At 34.5% G+C, this 21,589-nt stretch overlaps 3 protein-coding genes and 1 pseudogene across 4 annotated transcripts; 1 reads left to right on the top strand and 3 right to left on the bottom strand.

The window, feature by feature from the left end:
- Positions 1 to 602: 602 nt before the first annotated feature.
- LOC104790479 (ABC transporter B family member 22-like) lies at positions 603 to 5,370 on the bottom strand. 2 transcript variants are annotated; one of them, XM_087453177.1, is made up of 8 exons: positions 5,034 to 5,366; positions 4,751 to 4,805; positions 4,437 to 4,615; positions 3,887 to 4,344; positions 3,270 to 3,810; positions 2,812 to 3,168; positions 2,272 to 2,676; positions 603 to 2,193 (listed from the first exon to the last, which is right to left on the bottom strand). In XM_087453177.1, the coding sequence occupies exons 1-8, from the start codon at positions 5,229 to 5,231 to the stop codon at positions 823 to 825; spliced, it is 3,564 nt and encodes a 1,187-aa protein (XP_087309303.1). In that variant the 5' UTR covers positions 5,232 to 5,366; the 3' UTR covers positions 603 to 822. The 2 variants fall into 2 exon arrangements, with proteins under 2 accessions (XP_087309303.1, XP_010514540.2); XM_010516238.2 differs by having other exon boundaries at positions 2,272 to 3,168; positions 5,034 to 5,370.
- Positions 5,371 to 7,788: 2,418 nt separating this feature from the next.
- Positions 7,789 to 12,795, bottom strand: LOC104790480 (ABC transporter B family member 22-like). The gene is made up of 7 exons (XM_087454042.1): positions 12,465 to 12,795; positions 11,966 to 12,020; positions 11,672 to 11,850; positions 11,114 to 11,571; positions 10,501 to 11,041; positions 9,513 to 10,409; positions 7,789 to 9,267 (listed from the first exon to the last, which is right to left on the bottom strand). Exons 1-7 carry the CDS (start codon positions 12,657 to 12,659, stop codon positions 7,897 to 7,899), a joined length of 3,696 nt encoding a protein of 1,231 aa, XP_087310168.1. The 5' UTR covers positions 12,660 to 12,795; the 3' UTR covers positions 7,789 to 7,896.
- Positions 12,796 to 14,661: 1,866 nt separating this feature from the next.
- On the top strand, positions 14,662 to 15,563 carry LOC104698728 (uncharacterized; annotated as a pseudogene).
- Positions 15,564 to 20,169: 4,606 nt separating this feature from the next.
- Positions 20,170 to 21,272, bottom strand: LOC104790482 (uncharacterized). Its single transcript, XM_010516242.3, has one exon. It carries the CDS (start codon positions 21,023 to 21,025, stop codon positions 20,357 to 20,359), a length of 669 nt encoding a protein of 222 aa, XP_010514544.1. The 5' UTR covers positions 21,026 to 21,272; the 3' UTR covers positions 20,170 to 20,356.
- Positions 21,273 to 21,589: the final 317 nt, after the last annotated feature.

Here is a 21,589-nt window from a genome sequence, read left to right on the forward strand (position 1 = left end):
AAATTATTATATTCCTTTCATCTTCAAATTTGAAATATAATTAAATAAATCACCAATTTAATTTGATTAATATTATTCATTCTTTTTTAGGTCAAATAATATTATTCGTTCTTTATTCGTCTTCTGTGTTATTAAGCTCCCGGTTTGGTCACTTAAAATATATCTTATTTTCTTTTGATCATATACACTACTCCCTCTATTATTTTATTTTTGTCATTCTAAAGTAAAAATTTGTTTTCTAATACTTGTCATTTAGGTTTCCAATGCATATGTTTTGTAAAAATATCAATTTTATCTCAACTATTTTAATGCTTTGACCAATAAAAAATTAGAAAATATATTAAAGAAGATGTATAATAAAACATTGATCTATTTTCTTAATTTGTGTACAAAGCTCTAGAATGGTAAGTAAAAAAACGGGAGGGAGTATGTATTATTAAGTTTCATTCTACCCATCACGAAACAAAGTGAGTTGTTCTAGACTATGTGGATCGGGTGCAACATTGAGTAATACCTCCTTCTAGAGAGCAGTTTCTCCTAATGGAAAATCGAACTACCATGCCTTCATACAGACACATGGCAAAAAAATGTTATATTCGAAATTTAAGAATGCTAGATATTTATCGAAATTTTCAAACAATGAGTTTATTTTGCAAAATTGGAAATATAAATGGGGTTCCCAATATACTGTATATTGGTATTTTATCGACATTACTAACAGGTTTCCTAATGTATATGGCATTCAATAATCAATATACTGTAAGTAGAATAACTTAAATTTCATTTTTTTTTTTTTTTAAAAAAGGAAGAGTGAAATGTGTTTCAACAGTGAGTTGTCTGGTGACTCACCAATGAAAAATAGATGCCCGTGGGACCTTTTCCCAACAAGGAAGAGTGTGTTCCAGACTCGACAACTTCCCCTTTGTCTAAAACAGTTATCATGTCACAGTTTTGAATCGTGCTAAGTCTATGTGCAATCACAACGCTTGTCCTCCCAACCAACAAACACTCGAGCGCGTCTTGCACAATACGTTCTGACTGGTTGTCTAGAGCGCTTGTAGCTTCATCAAGAAGCAACACTGATGGGTTTCTTAGAACAGCTCGAGCAATTGCTATCCTTTGTTTTTGACCACCTGACAATTGTATACCTCTATCTCCGCAGTACGTGTCATAGCCGTTCGATAATGATAAGATGAAAGCATGAGCATTCGCTGCCTTTGCCGCCACGATAACCTCAGACTCGTCGATCTTGTCTGATATTCCTCCATACATGATGTTCTCTCTAATCGTCCCAGCAAAAAGCACTGGCTCTTGACTAACCAAAGCTATGTGTTGACGAAGCGATCTCAAATGATACGATTTTATATCGCGACCATCGATTTTCACAATACCATTTAATGGGTCATAGAACCGCTCGATTAAGCTAATTACTGTGGATTTACCTGACCCGCTTGTACCGACAATTGCTGTAGACTTCCCTTCATTGATCTCAATGGAGAAGTTCTTGAATATAATCACATCGGGTCGTGTTGGGTAAGCGAAGTCCACATTGACAAATCTGATTTGTCCTTTCATTTTTTCAGGGAGGTATCCATCCGTATTCTCCGGCTCAATGGTTGTGCATCGATCTAACACTGCAAACACAGACATAACCGCATCCGAGCCCTTAGCTAGATCCGTTGTCATGGCTCCAGCGTCTGCAATAACGCGACCCGTACTCACAAAGACTATAAACAACTCAAAGAATTCTTTAGACATTATCTTCCCATCAGCAATAAGTCTACTCCCGTACCAGAAGTTCAAAACTGAAATGCACGTCATGACGCTTCGTGAAGCTGCAAGCACTATCCCTGCTAACCACGATTGTCGGATGTTTTCTCTTCGTGGACCTTCTTGAACTCTTTCTAATAACTTTATGATTCGTTCTTGTGATGAGAAAGATGTGATGGTTCGGATGTTTGAGACAGCTTCCGCAGCTAGTTTGCTGCTCTCGTCTTGGGCTTCAATGGCTTTTTGGGATAAGCTTTTGAGTATAATACGATGTCCGTAGAAGCACAAAACAACCACTGGTTGTACCGCAATCATCACAATGGCGAATTTCCATGCGATGACCATACCAAGTGTGCAAGCGATGCTTACTGCCGATATAGTTTGTACTAACAATGACACCCGTTCGCCAACAAGAGATCTCACCTATCATACCAAAACGTTATAAGATTATTGGGAAAAAAAAAATCACAAAAGTTTGAATTAGTAAGGCAGAAGACATACCACGTTTGCATCTTTTGCTAGTCTAGAGCAAATTACACCACTCGAGTTCTCTTCTTCATCGAACCAGCTTACTTCAAAGGTCAATAACTTTGAAATAATATTTTCTCGGACACGTTTTGTTAGATATTCGCCCATGTAAGCAAAACTATAATGTTGAATGATACTGATCACAAAACTGAATATAGCTAGACCAAGAAAGAGCAACACATATACCCTTGCTTTCTCCTTGATCTCATCATGGCTCGTTAGAAAATAAACTGACACCATCGATCCTGAAACATATGAATATAGTGGTTGTATGGCCCCATATAGGGCTGCACTTAAGCAACCATACAATGCATGTTTCCACTCTGGTTTATTCATCGCCATCAATCTCTTAAACGATGGTTTAAGCGTCTTCTTATCCTTTAGAGTCAAACCAGGAAGATTTGTATCAGTGCTTGAAGTCGAGAACAAGTTTGACCGGCTTTGAATAGAAATCTTTGGACTATACTTCAAATCTTGGTTCAAAATCGAGACTTGACCCCCTTGCGTACTTACATTGATATTATCATTTCTTTCTTCATTTCCCAGCTGTTGTAAGCTGGTTAGAAAAGCGTACTGACCATCTAAATTTTTCACAAGCTCTTCGTGTGATCCAGTTTCTACTATGCAACCGTTGTGGACTACACAAATAAAATCAGCGTTACGAATTGTAGAAAGACGGTGAGCAATAACTATAGTTGTACGACCAATAGAAGCATTGTCCAAGGCTTCTTGGACTACCCTTTCGGATTCTGAGTCCAACGCGCTTGTTGCCTCGTCTAGAAGGAGAAGTGTTGGTGATTTAATTATCGCACGTGCAATTGCAATCCTTTGCTTCTGACCCCCTGACATTTGTATTCCTCTTTCCCCAACCTTTAATTGTGACCAATAGAAAAAACATATAAATTAATACATGTCTTGATAAAACTATAGAAAAAAAAAAGGTCAAATTGTTCTTAAAGTAGGAGTCTTACCTGAGTTTTATACGCATGAGGGAACTGAGAAATGAAATTATGAGCATTAGAGGCCTTGGCAGCTTCCACTACTTCATCCATGGATGCGTCCTCCTTACCAAAAAGTATGTTCTCTTGTATTGATGTGGCAAAGAGTGCTGGCTCTTGGCTAACAAGACCCATTTGTGATCTCAACCATTTCACTTGTAACTTACTAATGGACACGCCATCAATGAGAATATCTCCCGCGACTGGATCATAAAACCTTTGAAGAAGAGATATCACAGTTGATTTTCCCGAGCCGCTTCCTCCCACCAAAGCCACAGTTTTCCCACTTGGAACTTTCAAACAAAAATCATCAAAGATTGAGGTTTCAGGTCTAGACGGGTACATGAATTTCACATGCTTAAATTCGACTTCTCCTTTTACTTTATGTAAAATTTGACCATCCTTGTTATCTGAATCAATATTGGGAACTCTTTTAATCACTTTGATAATCCTTTCCCCTGCTACAGCCGCCTCTGAGAAATATTTGAGATTCAACAAACCTCGACCAAGTGATCTGAAACATGTAAAATAACAAAGATCAAACCTACAATAAAAAAAAAACTTAAAGAGACTTAGATATGAATACTTACGAGCCACCATAGGTGATACATATGATGGTTGCGAAGATAGTACCACCTTTGGCGCCGTGGTACATAACCATCCGACTGCCGTACCAAGTCATGAACCCCCAGATGGCGTAAACGATACCGTTGCTCCCAATGGTGATTCCTTTAGCTAGTCCTTGTTGTAGTCCTAGCTTCACCGAGCCTTGAAGCGCAGCCGAGAATTTTGATTTCATCTTCCTCTCACTACCAAATGCATACACGGTTCGTACCAACGAGATAGCTTGCTCAGCAATAGTACCAGCCTCATTGTACTCTTCACGTATTTTTCTCGAGATGCTGATAAGGGCTCGTCCGCACACCAGTCCAGGGATCAAGAGGACAATAAAGAACGGGAAGCCTACGATGGTGAGTCTCCATAACATGATGAATCCCACGATGTAGCTTGCGACAAACGCCGATGCATTCATCAAAAAGTTTGGTAACTGTTCGAAATAAATAAACAAATTTCACCTGTGAGACATTTTCACCAAAAGAAGAAATAATAATTATTATACAAAAATATAAAGGTTAAGACCTTTTCACTAAGGACATCTTGGATGACGAGGGTGTCACTTGAGACACTAGTGATAACATCAGAAGTGCTTGCTACATGAAGATCAAAGTAACCCACATCTTGTCTTAATACTGCTCGTAAGTACCTCTTTCTCATTCGTGATGATTGTCTCTCCCCTGTCCTTGTCCAGCAATATCCTTCTGTTTTGTTTTGCATTTCGAAAACCATCCGCATATTTTATATAAAATTGATTATGTTGAAACGCACCAGTTATTTTTAGTTTTTATTTGGTGTTTTAATTAGGCTTATAAAAAGGCAATTATCGAAATACTTACCAACGAAACATATCACCAAAGATGCAGAAGCCACATAAAGCAGAGCTACAACGTTCTGTTAGTTACCCAAAGGAAGATACATCAGTACTCTCAAGGGATATATAGTTATACGTCCTCTCGTACTCATACTGTGATCAGCAATGAAGTAAAATGGTTCTGTACTCATGATTCCTAACATACATATATAAAGTTATAAACACATATCATCGCTCATTCGCTCGTTCTTATAAGAATTGAAACCAAAACTATAGAATAGAGAGTAAAGAAGTAAGAAAATTAAGACCTTCATGATGGAATGCATGAAGGTTTCATCAGCGACTGAGGAACCACCGATGTTGTTCAGCAGCAAGCCGGTGATGAAAAATGTTATAGGAGTGATGAAACCATCAGCGATGGCTCCGAGTGAACCTAATCCCATCAGCATTAAATCCACACTGTCGGCATGCATGAATATCGATCTTATGCTCCGAAAACTCTTCATCTTCTTCCTCTCCTTTGTTTATTTTTTTTTCTGTGTCTGAGAAGAAAAGCTAAAACAACACATTGACCTTAAGGAAACGAGAGCTAGCGCCAACAAAGTCTTCTTTTCTCTATTTAAGAGGAAGTGGTACTGTTTACGTATTAATTAGAAGACGGTTGGCCTTTAAATATTACTAATTTTGTTTTTTTTTTTTGTCAACCACACATTAAACTAGAAAATAATTCCAAGGGTTGCCCACACATTAAACTAATTTTGTTTTTTTGGTAGTGTTTAAATATTACTACTAATGAAAAAAAATAAGAGTTAGGTGGTTTTTTCTAGTGGCCGTTGATATGTCTTTATTTGTGTACCCAAAAAAAAAAGATAAGTCTTTATTTTAGGTCAATGAACACAACGGTTTATATCAAATTCGTCACTGCAGTTAAATGGAATTGATTATCTCAGAACTCAGAAGCGTTAGAATTACAGTACATGTTTTTATCATTAAATGGAACTAAACAATTTAAGGCAAAGTTAGGCAAGGAAAAAAATACATAAACAACTGTTAACTAAATATTAGTTCAAATAAAAAATAGATAAACAACTGTTAACAAAATATTAGTCCAACTAGGAGATTTTCTTCGAAATTGTAATAATAGTAATACAAATTTATGGTTATGCTATTTTAAAAAAATATTTTATTTTAGATAATATTTATTTTTTAATTGTTTGGTAAATTAAATTGACATAAAGTTTTTTGAGTTTGACATGTATATTATAATGTATGTTATCAAATAACAAATCGAGTGATAGCAGTAAGAAACGAATAGTATGTAGAGTACACACGGCTGTGTAATTGAATTTAGTTTTTTTCTTCAAACTATAGATTGTTTGAGAATATAGTTACAAGAGTAATCTTATAAAGGAATCGAATGTTCAGTTAAAACCAAAAAATTGTCAGCAACATAATAACAATAAAATTCAAAAAAAATAGAAAATTAAGTCGCCACAACTATTGGTAGATTAGTTCATATTATTTTCTGATTATACCCAAACAATCATATAATGACCTCATTGTATGAATTATTTTAGAATATTATAATATTTTAATTTATTTAAGGTATACTACAGTTTAAGATTGTTTGTTTTGTTGTTTTTGCATCATTATATTGTGAGAATTTTAAAACTTCTTAATTTATCAACTCGCATAAATTTAAGTTTACCAGTCCGCTATTGTGAAACATTGAACACACATTTTTCATAGGATGAGTAATATATCTTTACAACCGTGAACAATAAAAAAAACTACATATTGATGACTAGGAGAATCATAATTTACAATATTAACAAAAACTTAATTATTTCAAAGTTTTTATTAGTTTTTTTTGGACAAAAATAAGATTTTATTAGTTTAAGAATTACAATTTGACCCTTAATGATAAATTTTAAATATGTCCTTAGACCAATGGCATTTTCTGTAAATACTATTTTTAAGTTTAAAGTTCTATGTGTATTTCTCCCTTAATATTGTAGATACTTGTTCATACGATTTGGATTTATAATAATTTAAATCGATCAAGTTTTTCTTGTTTATGTTATAATTTTTATGTATTTCTCTAAGTTTTGAGATAAAAAAATTCATCTTAGTTTTTTATTTATATTTTTAATTACATAATGTAAAGTTTATGTACTATTACCAGTGTTCAAGATAGTGCTCGGCGGTATGTGGGCGGTGACCCAGCGCCTAGCGCCTAGAACGCCTAGTCGGAATTTTAAACGTTTTTAGACGGTTTAGGCGTTTACAATATGAACATTATATATATGATATTATATGTAAAATTATATAAAAATATATGTTAGAAGAAATAAATAATAATAAATCATAAACTAAAATTAATAAAAATACATTTCTTTAATTTAGATTAATAACATATAAACATTTATAAATATTTATATGAATATAAAACTTAAAATTTTAAATATATGTAGTTAAAAATAAAACATACATTAAAATAAAAATTTTGTGATTTTAGGCGGTCTAAGCGGTCGTCTAGGCGTCTGCTGAGCGCCTAGCGCCTAGACGGCGCCTAAGCGGCCGCCTAGACCGCTTTCTTGAACACTGACTATTACTTATGTACAAACAAGAAAAAAAAAATATTTCGTCATATTTAAAAAAAAAGATTAGTAAACTAATGTTGATTTGATATCATTTACCTTAAAATAAATTATTAATTCTAGTAAAATATATTTTCATTCATCTTATAATAAGTAAAGAACAATATGAAATAAATTGTAATATCACAATATTTAATATTTCGATGAAATAAAAATACGAAAAGTTGGGTTTCTGTCATCGATCTCATACAAATGGTGGTCAATGGTCATATCGAAGTATTTATACACTTAGCATGCTTCACGCAGACACGAACCTCGTTTTCGGTCATTATTATAAGCAAACTAACTTTGATGGCAACAAGCCAACAACGTAATCTTCCGTCTACATATAAACAAATGCTATATTTATCGGAAAATTTAAAAGAAGAGTGATGGTTCAAAATTGTAGAAATAAATGAGTCAGTTCCTAGAATATCCATTTTATCGAGATCCCAAACTGGTTTCCGTAATATACATTGGGATTTCAATATATATATGATAATTGAAATTTCATAAAAAGAATAAATGTTCTTCAACAATGAGTTCTCTGGCGACTGACCAATGTGAAATATGTGCCCGTAGGACCTTTTCCCAACAAGGAAGAGTGTGTTCCACATTCGGCAACTTCCCCTTTGTCTAAAACAATTATCATGTCACAGTTTTGAATCGTACTAAGCCTATGTGCAATCACAACACTTGTCCTTCCAACCATCAAACGCTCGAGTGCATCCTGTACCAAGCGCTCTGATTGGCTGTCCAAAGCGCTCGTAGCTTCATCAAGGAGCAACACTGACGGGTTCTTCAGAACCGCACGAGCGATCGCGATCCTCTGTTTTTGACCGCCAGACAATTGTATTCCTTTGTCCCCGCAGTATGTGTCATAACCGTTTGATAGTGATGTAATGAAATCGTGAGCGTTCGCTGCCTTCGCCGCCTCAGTAATCTCTGATTCATCAATCTTGTCAGATGCTCCTCCGTACATGATGTTCTCACGGATAGTCCCAGCGAACAACGTTGGCTCTTGGCTAACCAAAGCTATGTGTTGACGAAGTGATCTCAGATGATACGACCTTATATCACGGCCGTCGATTTCCAAAGTACCCTTTAACGGGTCATAGAACCGCTCGATCAAACTAATTATTGTGGACTTCCCTGACCCACTTGGGCCCAAAACCGCTGTGGACTTTTCCTCGTTAATCTCAACAGAGAAGTTCTTGAATATAAACACATCAGGTCGTGTTGGGTACACGAAATCCACATTTGCAAATCTGATTTGTCCTTTTATGTTTTGTGGGATAAACCCATCCGGGCTCTCCGGATCAATGTTAGTGCAGCGATCTAACACTGCAAACACTGACCCGACCGCATCTGAGCCCTTGGCTAGATCCGTTGTCATGGCTCCAGCGTCCGCAATAACCCGACCAGTACTCACAAAGAGTATAAACAACTCAAAGAATGCTTTTGACATGATCTCTCCATCGGCAATTAGTCTACCACCGTACCAGTAACCCAAAACTGAAGTACATGTCATGAGGCCTTGAGAAGTTGCTAGCACAATCCCTGCTAACCATGATTGGCGGATGTTTTCTCTCTGTGGGGCTTCTTGAACCTTTTTGAGTAATTTTAGGATCCGTTCTTGTGACGAGAAAGCTGTGATGGTTCTGATGTTGGAGACGGCTTCGGCAGCTAGTTTGCTGCTCTCCTCTTGTGCTTTAATGGCTTTTTTGGATATGCTTTTGAGTACAATGCGTTGAGTGTAGAAACACGCAACAACCACAGGTTGTACCGCAATCATTACAATGGCTAATTTCCAAGCAATGACCAAACCAAGTGTGCAAGCTATGCTCACTGCTGATATAGTTTGTACTAACAATGATATGCGTTCACCCACAACAGATCTCACCTGACATAACAAAAAGTTATAAGATACCATATAACCTCTATAAGTTAATACTCGAAAATTAATACCTTGATAAATCAATATATTTTTCGGTCTCAAATTGATTTTTCGGTTTAATTATTTATAATGGATAAATTAATAACTCAATAAATTATGACTTACTAATTAATTTATCTAGGTTTTACTGTATTTGGTAAAATAAAAAAACTTGTCTCACAGAATTTAAATTAGTAAGACAGAAGATATACCACGTTTGCGTCTGTTGCTAGTCTAGAGCAAATTGCACCACTTGAGTTCTCGTCTTCATCAAACCAGCTTACTTCAAAGGTCAATAGCTTGGAGAGAATATTTTCTCGGATACGTTTTGTTAGGTATTCACCCATGTAAGCAAAACTATAATGTTGAATGATACTGGTCAAAAAACACAACACAGCTAGGCCAACAAAAAGCAACACGTAGATTCTTGTTTTTTCCTTCATTTCATCATGACTCGTTAGAAAATACACCGACACCATTGATCCTGAAGCATATGCGTACACTGGGTGTAAAGCCCCATATAAGACTGCACTTATGCAACCATACAATGTATGTTTCCACTCTGGTTTATTCATTGCCATCAATCTCTTAAAAGATGGCGCATGCTTCTTCTTATCCTTTGGAATTGTACCAAGATCGTTTGTATCAACGCTTGAAGCCGTGAGCAAGTTAGACTGGCTTTGAATAGAAAACCTTGGACTATGCTTCACATCTTTACTTAAAGTTGAGAATTGACTATCTCCCATACCTAGGCTAACGTTATCATCTGATTGTTCATTTTCAATCATCTGTAAGCGCACTAGAGAAGTATATTGACCATCTAAGTTCTCCATGAGGTCTTCGTGTGATCCAGCTTCTACAATGTGACCATTGTGGAATACACATATAACATCAACATTACGAATAGTAGAGAGACGGTGGGCAATAACAATAGTTGTACGACCAATAGAGGCATTGTCTAAGGCTTCTTGAACTGCTCTTTCGGATTCTGAGTCTAATGCGCTTGTTGCCTCGTCTAGCAAGAGAATTGTTGGTGACTTGATTATCGCACGTGCAATTGCAATTCTCTGCTTCTGACCCCCTGACATTTGCACTCCTCTCTCCCCAACCTTTTTGCGTAAAAATTAAACTATATATACATCTTGATCCAACTTAAAAAAAAAAACACATAATCACTATTTTCTAAATTTGGAATCTAACCTGAGTTTTGTAACCAAGAGGAAACTGAGAAATGAAATCATGAGCATTTGAGGACTTTGCGGCTTCCACTACTTCATCCATGGATGCATCCTCTTTACCAAATAATATATTTTCCTCTATTGATGTGGCGAAGAGTGTTGGCTCTTGGCTAACAAGACCCATTTGTGATCTCAACCATTTTACTTGCAATTTGTCAATGGACACACCATCAAAGAGAATCTCTCCTGCGGCCGGATCATAAAATCTTTGTAAAAGTGATATCACAGTTGATTTTCCTGATCCACTTCCACCCACCAGGGCAACAGTTTTCCCGGATGGAATCATTAAACATAAATCATTAAAGATTGGGGTCTCGGGTCTAGATGGGTACATGAACTTCACATTCTTAAACTGGACTTCTCCTTTAATTTTCTCAAGAATTTGACCTTCTAGGTTCTCTGAATCAATGTCAGGAACTCTGTTTATCACTTTGACAATCCTTTCCACCGCTATAACTGCCTCTGAGAATTCTTTGAGATTCGACATGCCTCGACCAAGTGATCTACCCAAAATAAGATACCAAAGATCAAAACTACTATAAGATAATCAAAAAGCCTTAGACATGAATACTTACGTGCCACCATAGCTGATGCAAATGATGACTGCGAAGATAGTACCGCCTTTAGCGCCATGGTACATAACCATCTGACTTCCATACCAAGTCATGAACCCCCAAATTGCATAATTTATACCACTGCTCCCAATGGCGATTCCCTTAGCTAGTCCTTGTCTCAACCCTAGGTTCACTGAGCCTTGAAGTGCAGCTGAGAATTTTGCTACCATCTTTCTCTCACTACCAAATGCATAGACGGTTCGCACCAACGAGATAGCTTGCTCGGCAATAGAACCGGCGTCAGTGTACTCTTCGCGTATTTTTCTCGAGATGCTGATAAGGGCTCGTCCGCACATCAGTCCAGGGATCAAGAGGATGATAAAGAACGGGAAGCCTACGATTGTGAGTCTCCACAACATGAGGAAACTCACGATGTAGCTTGCCACAAACGCTGATGCATTCATCAAAAAGTTTGGTAACTGTTGGTAATAAATAAACAAATTTCAGTTGTGAGACCTTTGCACTAAAAGAAGCAATAATAATTAGTAATTTAGGATATAAAGATATATAGGTTAGAACCTTTTCACTAAGGACGTCTTGGATGAGAAGAGTGTCACTGGATACACTGGTGATAACGTCAGAAGTGCTTGTTACATTAAGATCAAAGTAACTCACATCTTGTCTTAACACTGCTCTTAGGTACTTCCCTCTCATTCTTGATGCTTGTCTCTCCCCTGTCCTTGTCCAGCAATATCCTTCTGTTTTGTTTGTATTTGGAAAACCATCCACAAATAAAAATTAATTACTTCGAAATGAACTAATTTTTTTTTTTTTTGTTTACAGAAAGAATAAAACACTATCTAAATGACTTACCAACGAAACATATCACCCAAGATGCGCAAGCGACATAAAGCAAAGCTACAGCTTTCTGTTAAACCCAACGTGCACCCAAAAAAAAAGTCGGTGATACATTATGATAAAGAAAAAAAAATAAAAAAAAAACAAAAGTAATAATAATAATAATAATAATAATAAGAATAAGAATAATAATAATAATAATAATAATAATAATAATAATAATAATAATAATAATAATAATAATAATAATAATAATAATAATAATAATAATAATAATAATAATAATAATAATAATAATAATATATTTACATATATAGTTTTTGCTCAAGTGATTTCTCAAAACCAATTAGCAATTAATGCAAAAAAATAATCCATATATTTTATATGTTAGAATTGCGTATACACAATTCTCATAATTCCTAACATAAATATATGTTTATATGTAAACACATATCGTCATTTGTTCTTGCTAAGACCAAAAACAAACAAAAGAGAGTAAAGAGGAGAGAAAAACCTTTATGATGCCATGCATGAAGGTTTCATTTCCGGAGGAACCACCAATGTCATTCAGTAGCAGGCCGATGATGAAAAATATTGTTGGAGTGATGAGGCCATCACCGATGGCTCCAAATAAACCTAGTCCCATCAGTATTAAATCCACACCATCCGCGTGCATGAATATCGATCTTATGTTTCGAAAACACTTCATCTTCTTCCTCTCCTTTTGTTTCTTTTTCTCTGTTTCGGAAACGAAAATCCAAAACAACACCTTGACTTCAGGGAAACGACAGAACACAAAGTCCCATTTTCTTAAGCAACAAGTGGCACTATTAATGAGGAGCCATAACTTTGTGTTAAAATATATTAGTTTTTTGTCGATTATCTCGTTTGATGTAATTTGTTAATTCACGTCGTCATCCTCGGTCGTTTTATATAACAACTCTGAGAGAGGAAGAGAGAGATCGTTGGCCTTTTAATATTGATGACATGTATTTGTTATACCATTTAAAAAGTTTCAATCATTTTGTATATAATATACCCTATTTTGGTTATTTTTAGATATTTTCTTCACGATAACTTTATTTTACATTTTCATGTCCAATTTTGTGCTAGAAAACGTTTTGTATCAAATTTTGTCATCGCAGAGGAAACTACCGTGACTAGCTAAGAAAAAATAAACATTTGTTGCTAATCTAGGCACGGATCTGGCCCCTATTAGTACTATATCAAGATTTTTGTAAATCTTCAGTGAATATATAATATAACATTCATTGATAATCTAGGCATGGCTTAATTAGAATATATTAAGAACTTATTTTGTGAATTTTCAGTGAATGGTCATATAAGTTCTCTATACCATGAACATGGTCATTCTCTTTGTTAAGTTCTTCTCCCACCCAGCCAAATTAAGTCTACATACGTACCAAACCGTAGCAAGCTATTGTGACTCTTTTTTCTTTTCTCTTTTTATCTCGGTTTCCATGAACGTTGAACCTTGAAAACTGAAGTTATGATTTCATTTATTTTTCAGCATTAGGAACTATAACGTTCAAGTTTATACGGTCTTATTCTCCAAAAATCATAATCAACTTTGAAAAGAGATACGAAAATACAATATAACAACTTTCAAAAAAACACAAACCAAAGTAAAAACTAAAAATTGTAGATTATATTGTATTTTCGAAGGCGACTTGAATCTTATTTTTGGTCGACGATTCTATAGTATCTTATTCATGTTACACATCTGTAGAGTAGCCAACCGAAGGCCAATGTGACAATTTAAATATATATATATATATATCAGCTCATCAATATTCAATGTATCATTGACTTTAGCTGTTTTTGTAAATCAGTGACCATTAGAATTATACATCATGTAATTATAGTACTTATATAATTAGATATTTTATGGCATTTAATAAAATTATATTATCTCTAAATAGAAAATGTTTGATCTTTTGATCCAAAATCTTCATTAGTCTGAAATTACTTAACTTCTGATAATACGAATTTGTAACTTCTGGTAATTTCGAGTTTTAAATATTTTTTCCAACTAATTACTTTTTCTTTTTCTTTATTAGAGCACACATAAAACCCAAAACTCATATATTTTTTTTAATTATTGTAGATTAAAATAAGTTAAACATAGATAATAAAAATAAAGACTCGAAATATTCTAGACACGCACGCACATGCATGGAGTTGAGTTGGTCTTTGTTACGACTTACGACTTACGACCTTAAAACCTGCGGCTACAATTAAGTGATGTGAGAGATGTACTTGGGCTTCCATAACTTTTAATATTTCACACTTGGTTTTTGCTCTAACAGCAACTCCAACCAACATCACGTTCATCCTCTATAATCATATTATGCATTATGATACAAGTGTTCATTATATCATGTAACACTTTCTTACTCCAAAAACGTGCAGATCGAGCCACAATTGCAAATATTGACTGCAATACTCCAAATGCACGTTACACGTCTTTTCTACATGCTTCTTGCTTCTTTGCAAACAATTTCTTTTTGGGATCCATTCGGTCGAAGAAGATATACAATTATGTCATGTGTATCTTGATATTTCCCAAGATCCAATCACGGGGATTAATCAAAAAGGAGTTAAATTTTGGGAAGGAGTTTGTGTTGAATATGAAAAAAACAGAAATTTTTCGTAGTCAACCAAGACCAAAAAGATCTATACAAACTCGAATGACAATGATTCTTTCTGCTGTCTTCAAGTTTAGAGGATGCGTCAACCAGATTGAAAACAAGAATCCTAGCGGTGCTTCCGAGCAAGACATTGTAAGTATATATACTTGAGTTATTTGTATTTGATCTACCATTTTTAGTTTATTTTACTTGCTAAGTTATTTACATTATTCTCTTGACAATATCATCAGTTAAACCAAGCGAAGATTTTGTTAACACAATATGAAACTTACAAGGGAGGATTCAAATTCGATCATGTGTGGCCTGTCCTTAAAAGTATTGAGAAATTTTCAAATAGCCACACTAATAGAGGTGATGCATTCCAAGGAGAAGGTCCTAATGTTATGTCATCTTCATCACACCAAGATGAGTCATCGCCATCTCCTAGTATGAATTCATTCGATCTAAATACAAATAGTGAAGATGCTAGTTTTAACTCATCTCAGAGGCCAATTGGTGTGAAAAAAGCAAAGAGAAAACAATAATCCGAGGAACAGTTTAAACAACTCATGGAGCAAAATGATAAGCTTATCAAAGCTATTACTAAAGGTACTTCTGAAAGAAATGAAATTCAAAGACAGAAGGCCGAGGTAGAACGAATGAAACAAGAGAATAAAATACTATTCACAGATTTGAGTACTGTAACTGATCCAGCATGTCGTACATACATTGAAAACGAAAGAGCAATAATTTTGAGAAGAAGAGCAGCAACAAACCAAAATGAAGAACACAGAGAAGGTTCTCAAAGCCAGTATTTTGGATCCCAATATCGAGCATCCCAAAATCAATAAAATTTAGTTCAAGGAGAACATGTTCAAGGACAACAATCTCAAGGTGAAGACCAACCAAATTTTACTAAGTACTATGACTATCTTAGTGGAAATAATTTTTCTGGAAATTAGATTGTTATTCAAAATTATATTATGTATCTTATTGCATTTCGTTTTTATGTTTGTTTAGTTTTAATTTTGTAATATTATGTTTTCACTATTTTATTGAAGTTTAGTATGAACTTTTAATCTTATTAAATTTGATATTTAGTTTGAAATTTTATCGTAATTATTATTTTATACTATATTAATTATAGTAACCAGTTTATATTACTAAATGTAATAAGATAGTTTTAAAAATATTAATGATATATCTAGTTTTTAGTTGATTAACAATAATTTTAATTTATTTTTAAATCAAAAACATGAATAAAATAATATATATATTTTTAGTGTTTTGTGAATAGTGTTTTGTCGTCCCCGTTGGAGTTGCCCTAATAGTTGTGTCTCAAATTGTAGGTTGATAAATGGTTTTTTCCGCCAATTAGTCAATCATTATAAAAGATGTTTGATGTAAATGATTTCTCATAATGACATTATATTTAAAATAAAATGATTACGATAAAAATTTTACACAAACAACGATTCTATGACATGGTTTTTTTTTTGTTAAAGTGTATTCAATTTATAAAAACATATATCAAAAGGTTTATTTCCAAAGTAGGCCCATACAAATTTCTAAGGCTCCAACTCATATACATCAAACCGAACTAAACCGTTGGAAAATAAAATCGATTGGGTTCACAAACCAAACTAAACCAATCATTAAACCCTAATCTGCAAACGTATAACACATTGCAGCCACTGTCCAAATATATGAGGATGCTCACCGGAACAGGACCTCTGGTGAACTAGGATGACGTTAGCCGAACGGAGATGGTGATCCAAGATCAGTTGCCATCCCGCCACCGTAAGGAGGAAGAGAACCGATCTTTTCTTTGTCGAGGAGGTTTCTTGCTCGGTCGTGAGAGAGAGAGAGGCAGTAGGGAGTAGATAAAAAGACCTTCGCCGGATCGGAGACTACCTCCCCTATCGAAACTGATCCCGTGAAACCTCCAGATCTCTAGTCTCCAGATCTAACTACCTTCTTCTCTCGTTCCTCGCGGTGAATCTTCCTCTTCCACTCCGCGTAGCTACACCTCCGGTAGAGCTCTTACCATCAGTGTCTTGCAGATTCTTCTCCTCTCGAATGCCCCCTTGATTTTGTCCAATAGCTTTGCCCGAAAAATACAATGAGTCACCAATGAAGAACCATGAGCCGAAAGATCCTCATCGTCACCAGAATTGACAGAGGACCTACCGTCGGTGCACGAGATTGTGATCAAAAAAGGAAGATTTTGAAAGAGAAATCGCCGACAGATAAATCCACACGCACGATTCTCTCTAAATAAATTAGCCTAATTTATTGTTTAACATGGTTCTTCTTATATCACTTGAATTCACGATAGTTAGTTTTGCATATACGACATTTGCGTGGTGGACATGTTCTCCTCACAACACATGACATTACAAAGAATGATTTCAAATGTGTAACATTATGAAACTTCGGATAAACATTGCACCATTAACTTTATAATCAGCGCTTCTTGGAAATGGAAGCACTAAGTTAAAAATTGCATCCATTAACCTATAAAAAAAGCTTTAAAACTTTTTCGCCAATAATAAGTCAAAAAAGTTCACAATAATAATGGTTTAAACTGTGGATACAAAATTTATCACCACAAATGGGGAATCCATTTATTATTTATAGAACGTTTGCTAAACTCTACAAAAGAGATCAGCTGATTTGGAAGATTTAAGCTGTGAGTGGTAGCCACTTTAAGAGAAAAAAAAATAGAAAACTAGATTCTTCAGTTAAAAATGAAAAATTGATTATTTATGTATTTTTTTCTATGAGATTAATAATGAAGAGAAAAAAAGAACAAAAAAAAGTATTCCTCCACTCTAAAGGAGAAAAACAAGATAAAAACTAATTATTTCTATTTTTTTCATCCATCCATTTTCATTTCGTTCATTTCATGAATAATCATTTACATCTTTAGTTAGTCGTTGTGGAGCGAAGATCACGGAAATTTTGGTTTTTCTCTTTTGTCAGTATATATATGTAATATTTGGAGTCAATATAAGAAAATTTAAACGTGTTTATTCAATAAGATATCAGATTTCATCTTCCTATATAATTTAATGTTAAAAAACTACATTAAATCAAGAGGAATTACACTCTATAATCAACAAATAAACTTTAATTCAAAAACTAACTACGCTAACTATTAAAAGATAATATACACTATATAAGCTATGATATATACAATTATATCCCTCCACCACCATCCCTATTACCACTACCGCCAGTCACTATAGTTGGCAACCTCTGCCAGGAACCACCTCTGATAACTACCGCCAGTCACCACCGCCGGCAACTATCGCCAGTCACCATTGCCGGCAACCACTATTGGTCACCATCGCTAGCAACCACCGTCGACCACAACCACCGGCCACAACTACCGGCACCACCACTGGTCACCATCGTCGACACCCTCGCCACCACCGCCGATCACCACTGCCAGCAACTGCCGCCGTCCACTTCTTCCGGCCACCTCCTCCGACCTCCACCACCGGCCATCAGCCACCACTACTCTCCACTACCACAACACACTAAAATAGTAATTTTACTTTACCCTCATTGTATTCTCTTTTTTTTTAATATGGTGCTATATTCTTAATTATATTAGGTTTTGAACCCACGCTATGCGTGGGTTAATTTATAAAATTTTGTATTGATGACAATTATGACATATTATCTTGTAGAAACCTTTAAATTACTATTAAGGCAAAAAAAAAATTAGATACACAATTTTAAAAAAAAAATCTTAAAATCACTTGTGTTAAAAAAAAAATCTGATCAAAAGAATCAGATTTAACTTGACGTTGAGGCGAGGCGGACTGAACATTCGAACTGGTGATGTTGCATATACTAAATCATTTGACCACGGGACAAACGAAACATTTTTAGAATAATGAATTAATCTCATTTTCTCATATTTAATTGACCACCACCATCTATATCTTTGTGTATTTTCCACTGTTTTCTTATCCTTCATATTTCTTATCGTCATTTTCATTGTCAAATTTTCGTGATAATTGTCATCATTATTTTTTTTGTCCGGTTATTCATTACACTCTTCTTTTTCCTCTTCCTCCTCAGCTATTTCACATTCTTCCACTGAATAATCATTTCAATTTTTTTTAAACTACCATAAAACTAGGTAACCCATCAAACTCCAAAACCAAAATTATTGCCTCTTTTTCGTAAAATTTGTGCAATTCATGGATCAACATAATCAATACATGAACTCAATTATTCTTTCTCTTGTATACTTACTCGGGTATAGATCCATACGTATTGAAACTTTTATAATATTTTAAACTTTCTATGGGGTATTTATAATATTTTTAAATATTATATAGAGTTTTAATATTTATAATATTTTTGAACCTTTTAAACGTTTATAACTGTAATATTTAAAACTATAATATTTTTGAACCTTTTAAAAGTTTGTAATTGTAATATTTAAAACTTTTTAAATTTTTAAATCTTTAAATTTGGACGCTTGTTAAATCAAGTTTCATGTTCGTAGTTGGAAGCATATTAATTTTATTTCTAATGGTTCTCAGCTATTGTCTAAAACTTTTCTAGCCAATGTGGGGCGTTGTACATACACTTATTTATAAGTATTTTAATATAGAAATTTTGCATAATATCAAAAATATTAAATATTGAGATCTCTAATTTTGATTGGTCATTTAAAACATCTTAATATACAAAATTCTGGAAATTTTAAAAAATGTTAATTAATGACATGTCGAATCTCTATTGGATGTTTTAAACCCTATGTGACAGTCTTAGGAGCTTATAGCTCCTACTTTTATTTAGTATAGATTTGTGTTTTTAGTTAGTGCACAAATTGGCCCTTAAATCAAACTATCAAACAAGATTAACTAATTAACAAAAAAAAAAGATTAACTAATTAAATCAACCTCTTGACAAAAAAATAAAATAAATCAACCTATCAAATATGAACTAAATTGGTGTTGGTAATATTACCTTCATTCTTTATTGGTGTCACATTTGTGATTTGTCTCATGGACTTAGTGTATTGTGACATCTGTTGGTATCAACAAATCAATAAATTGTTCGATTGCAGCCATTGTCCATCAAGCTTAGCCTAGCAGGAAGGTTCAGAATTGATTGTGAAGTCAATGGAACTCCGGATAATTCAAGAATCACGGAGAACTGTCCAAAGATTGAAAGTGCACGTCGCAATGGGGATCTTGTAATCGATATGAGCCAAATGTGTTATAAATTCAAATGAGGTACTATGAAGAAGGGAATCCACATTTTTACTCTACATATGACTAGCTCAATGTAAGTAATTGTATTCACTTTCTTCTTTAACTAAACATTTTGTACAACTCTTACTGATAAGTGATATCAATAAAAGTATTACGTTTTTCATGTCAAGAGATCCTTGTGCATTACGACGAAGAGCTCATCTTCCCTTCTTATAATTAACTTGACACTCAAAATTCGTAAATGTGAATCTCGATGACATTTGAACTTTCGCTCTACTGGTTTATGTAATTGTGGGATTTACATATAACATATAAGAAGATTTAGTTTTTCAATTTTGGCTCTTTTGTAGAGGTTTTGAATAGTCTTTGTGTCTTATGACATTACATTCCGAAAAAAAAAAAAAAAAAGATCCTTTGCGCTATTTAGCTCAAATCCCACAAAAAAAGTAAAGCCAAATAGCGAACAAACCCGAACGAATGTTAAAAAGAAAAAAAAAATTGTAGAGAAACTTTTAAACCGAACAAGTGACTTCCCGACCTAAAAACCTAATGTCAGAGTCATTTGATCTCATCTTCTGCTCAGGATCACTGACTCTGCCTTTTCGCGCATCAAGCACCAAATGTTGTCGAAACGTCGTGATGAACGCCTCTACTCTCTCGTTCAATTCCTCATTGGATAACCTCCCTGGCTCGAATTCATCTTCCTCTCCATTAAGGTCTACTTTTTTCTTGTGAAACAAGCAATCTGTCACAGTTTCCTTCATTTCAGGAAAATCCCTTTTCGTCTCCTCCACTAAAACACACTTCTTTATCACTTCTCTTGGCTCAACAACTAAGAAATCTTGGTCAGAACAAGCTGGTTCCTCCACAATCCTTGTCTTTTTCTTCTTAAGCTTATCCTTCTTCCCTCGCATCATTCTCAATCTACAACCTCCTCGACGAGTCTTGATCAAGTCATGAGTCTCAACGGAGCTAGGACGAGTTGAGGTGAAGTAAACCGCTAAGAGGACAACGTTGAGTAGAAGAAAGACCAAAGAACGCCATTGCTCGATCAAATACGATACAGAAGAGAAATGTTTAAGACAAGCCATGGAGAGAACAACAACTGCTGTCAACAACGAAGTACACATGTTGTCTTCTTCCTCCTTCTTCTCAACTCTAATGTCTCTCTTCATCTCCATTGTTATATCTCTCTGTCTTTTGCTCTGTTTCTTTTTCTTCTTCCTCCAAAACGATTCTTATACGAAATTTTCAAGATTCCTTAAGCAAAGAATTTGGTGGGTCCGATTGTGGAAGACCAAATGGCGAACAGAAAGAACAAAATGAAAATGAAAAGACAGGTAGAAGTTGAAGAAGAAGAAGAGGTGGAGGAGACAAAGAACAGGCATGCCCTTCAAATCTGCTCTTATTCCAGACATATTATTATTACTTTCTTCTCAGGCTTTTCTGATTTTCCTCTGTTTCTTATGTTTTCTTTCTGCTTTTCTTGTTTCCCTTTTTTAAAAAAAAATCTCGGGGACCATTTTTCCTTAAACCAATCATTTTCATCTTCCACTATATATAAATTTACTTTTCATTTTTTTTCAATCTTTACTTTTAAGATAAAAACTAAATATTCTAATTCTTATGTTTTAAGTAGCTTTTTGAATTCTATATTATGCAGGTTTAGTTTCATCATATCAATTTTTTTGGACTGCTTTTTATATTTTGCTTACAGTTAATATCAATCGATATTTTCACTACAT

This window comes from Camelina sativa, chromosome 6 (assembly GCF_030686135.1).
Source record: "Camelina sativa cultivar CO46 ecotype springtype chromosome 6, ASM3068613v1".
In the NCBI taxonomy this organism is placed as follows: Eukaryota; Viridiplantae; Streptophyta; class Magnoliopsida; order Brassicales; family Brassicaceae; genus Camelina; species Camelina sativa.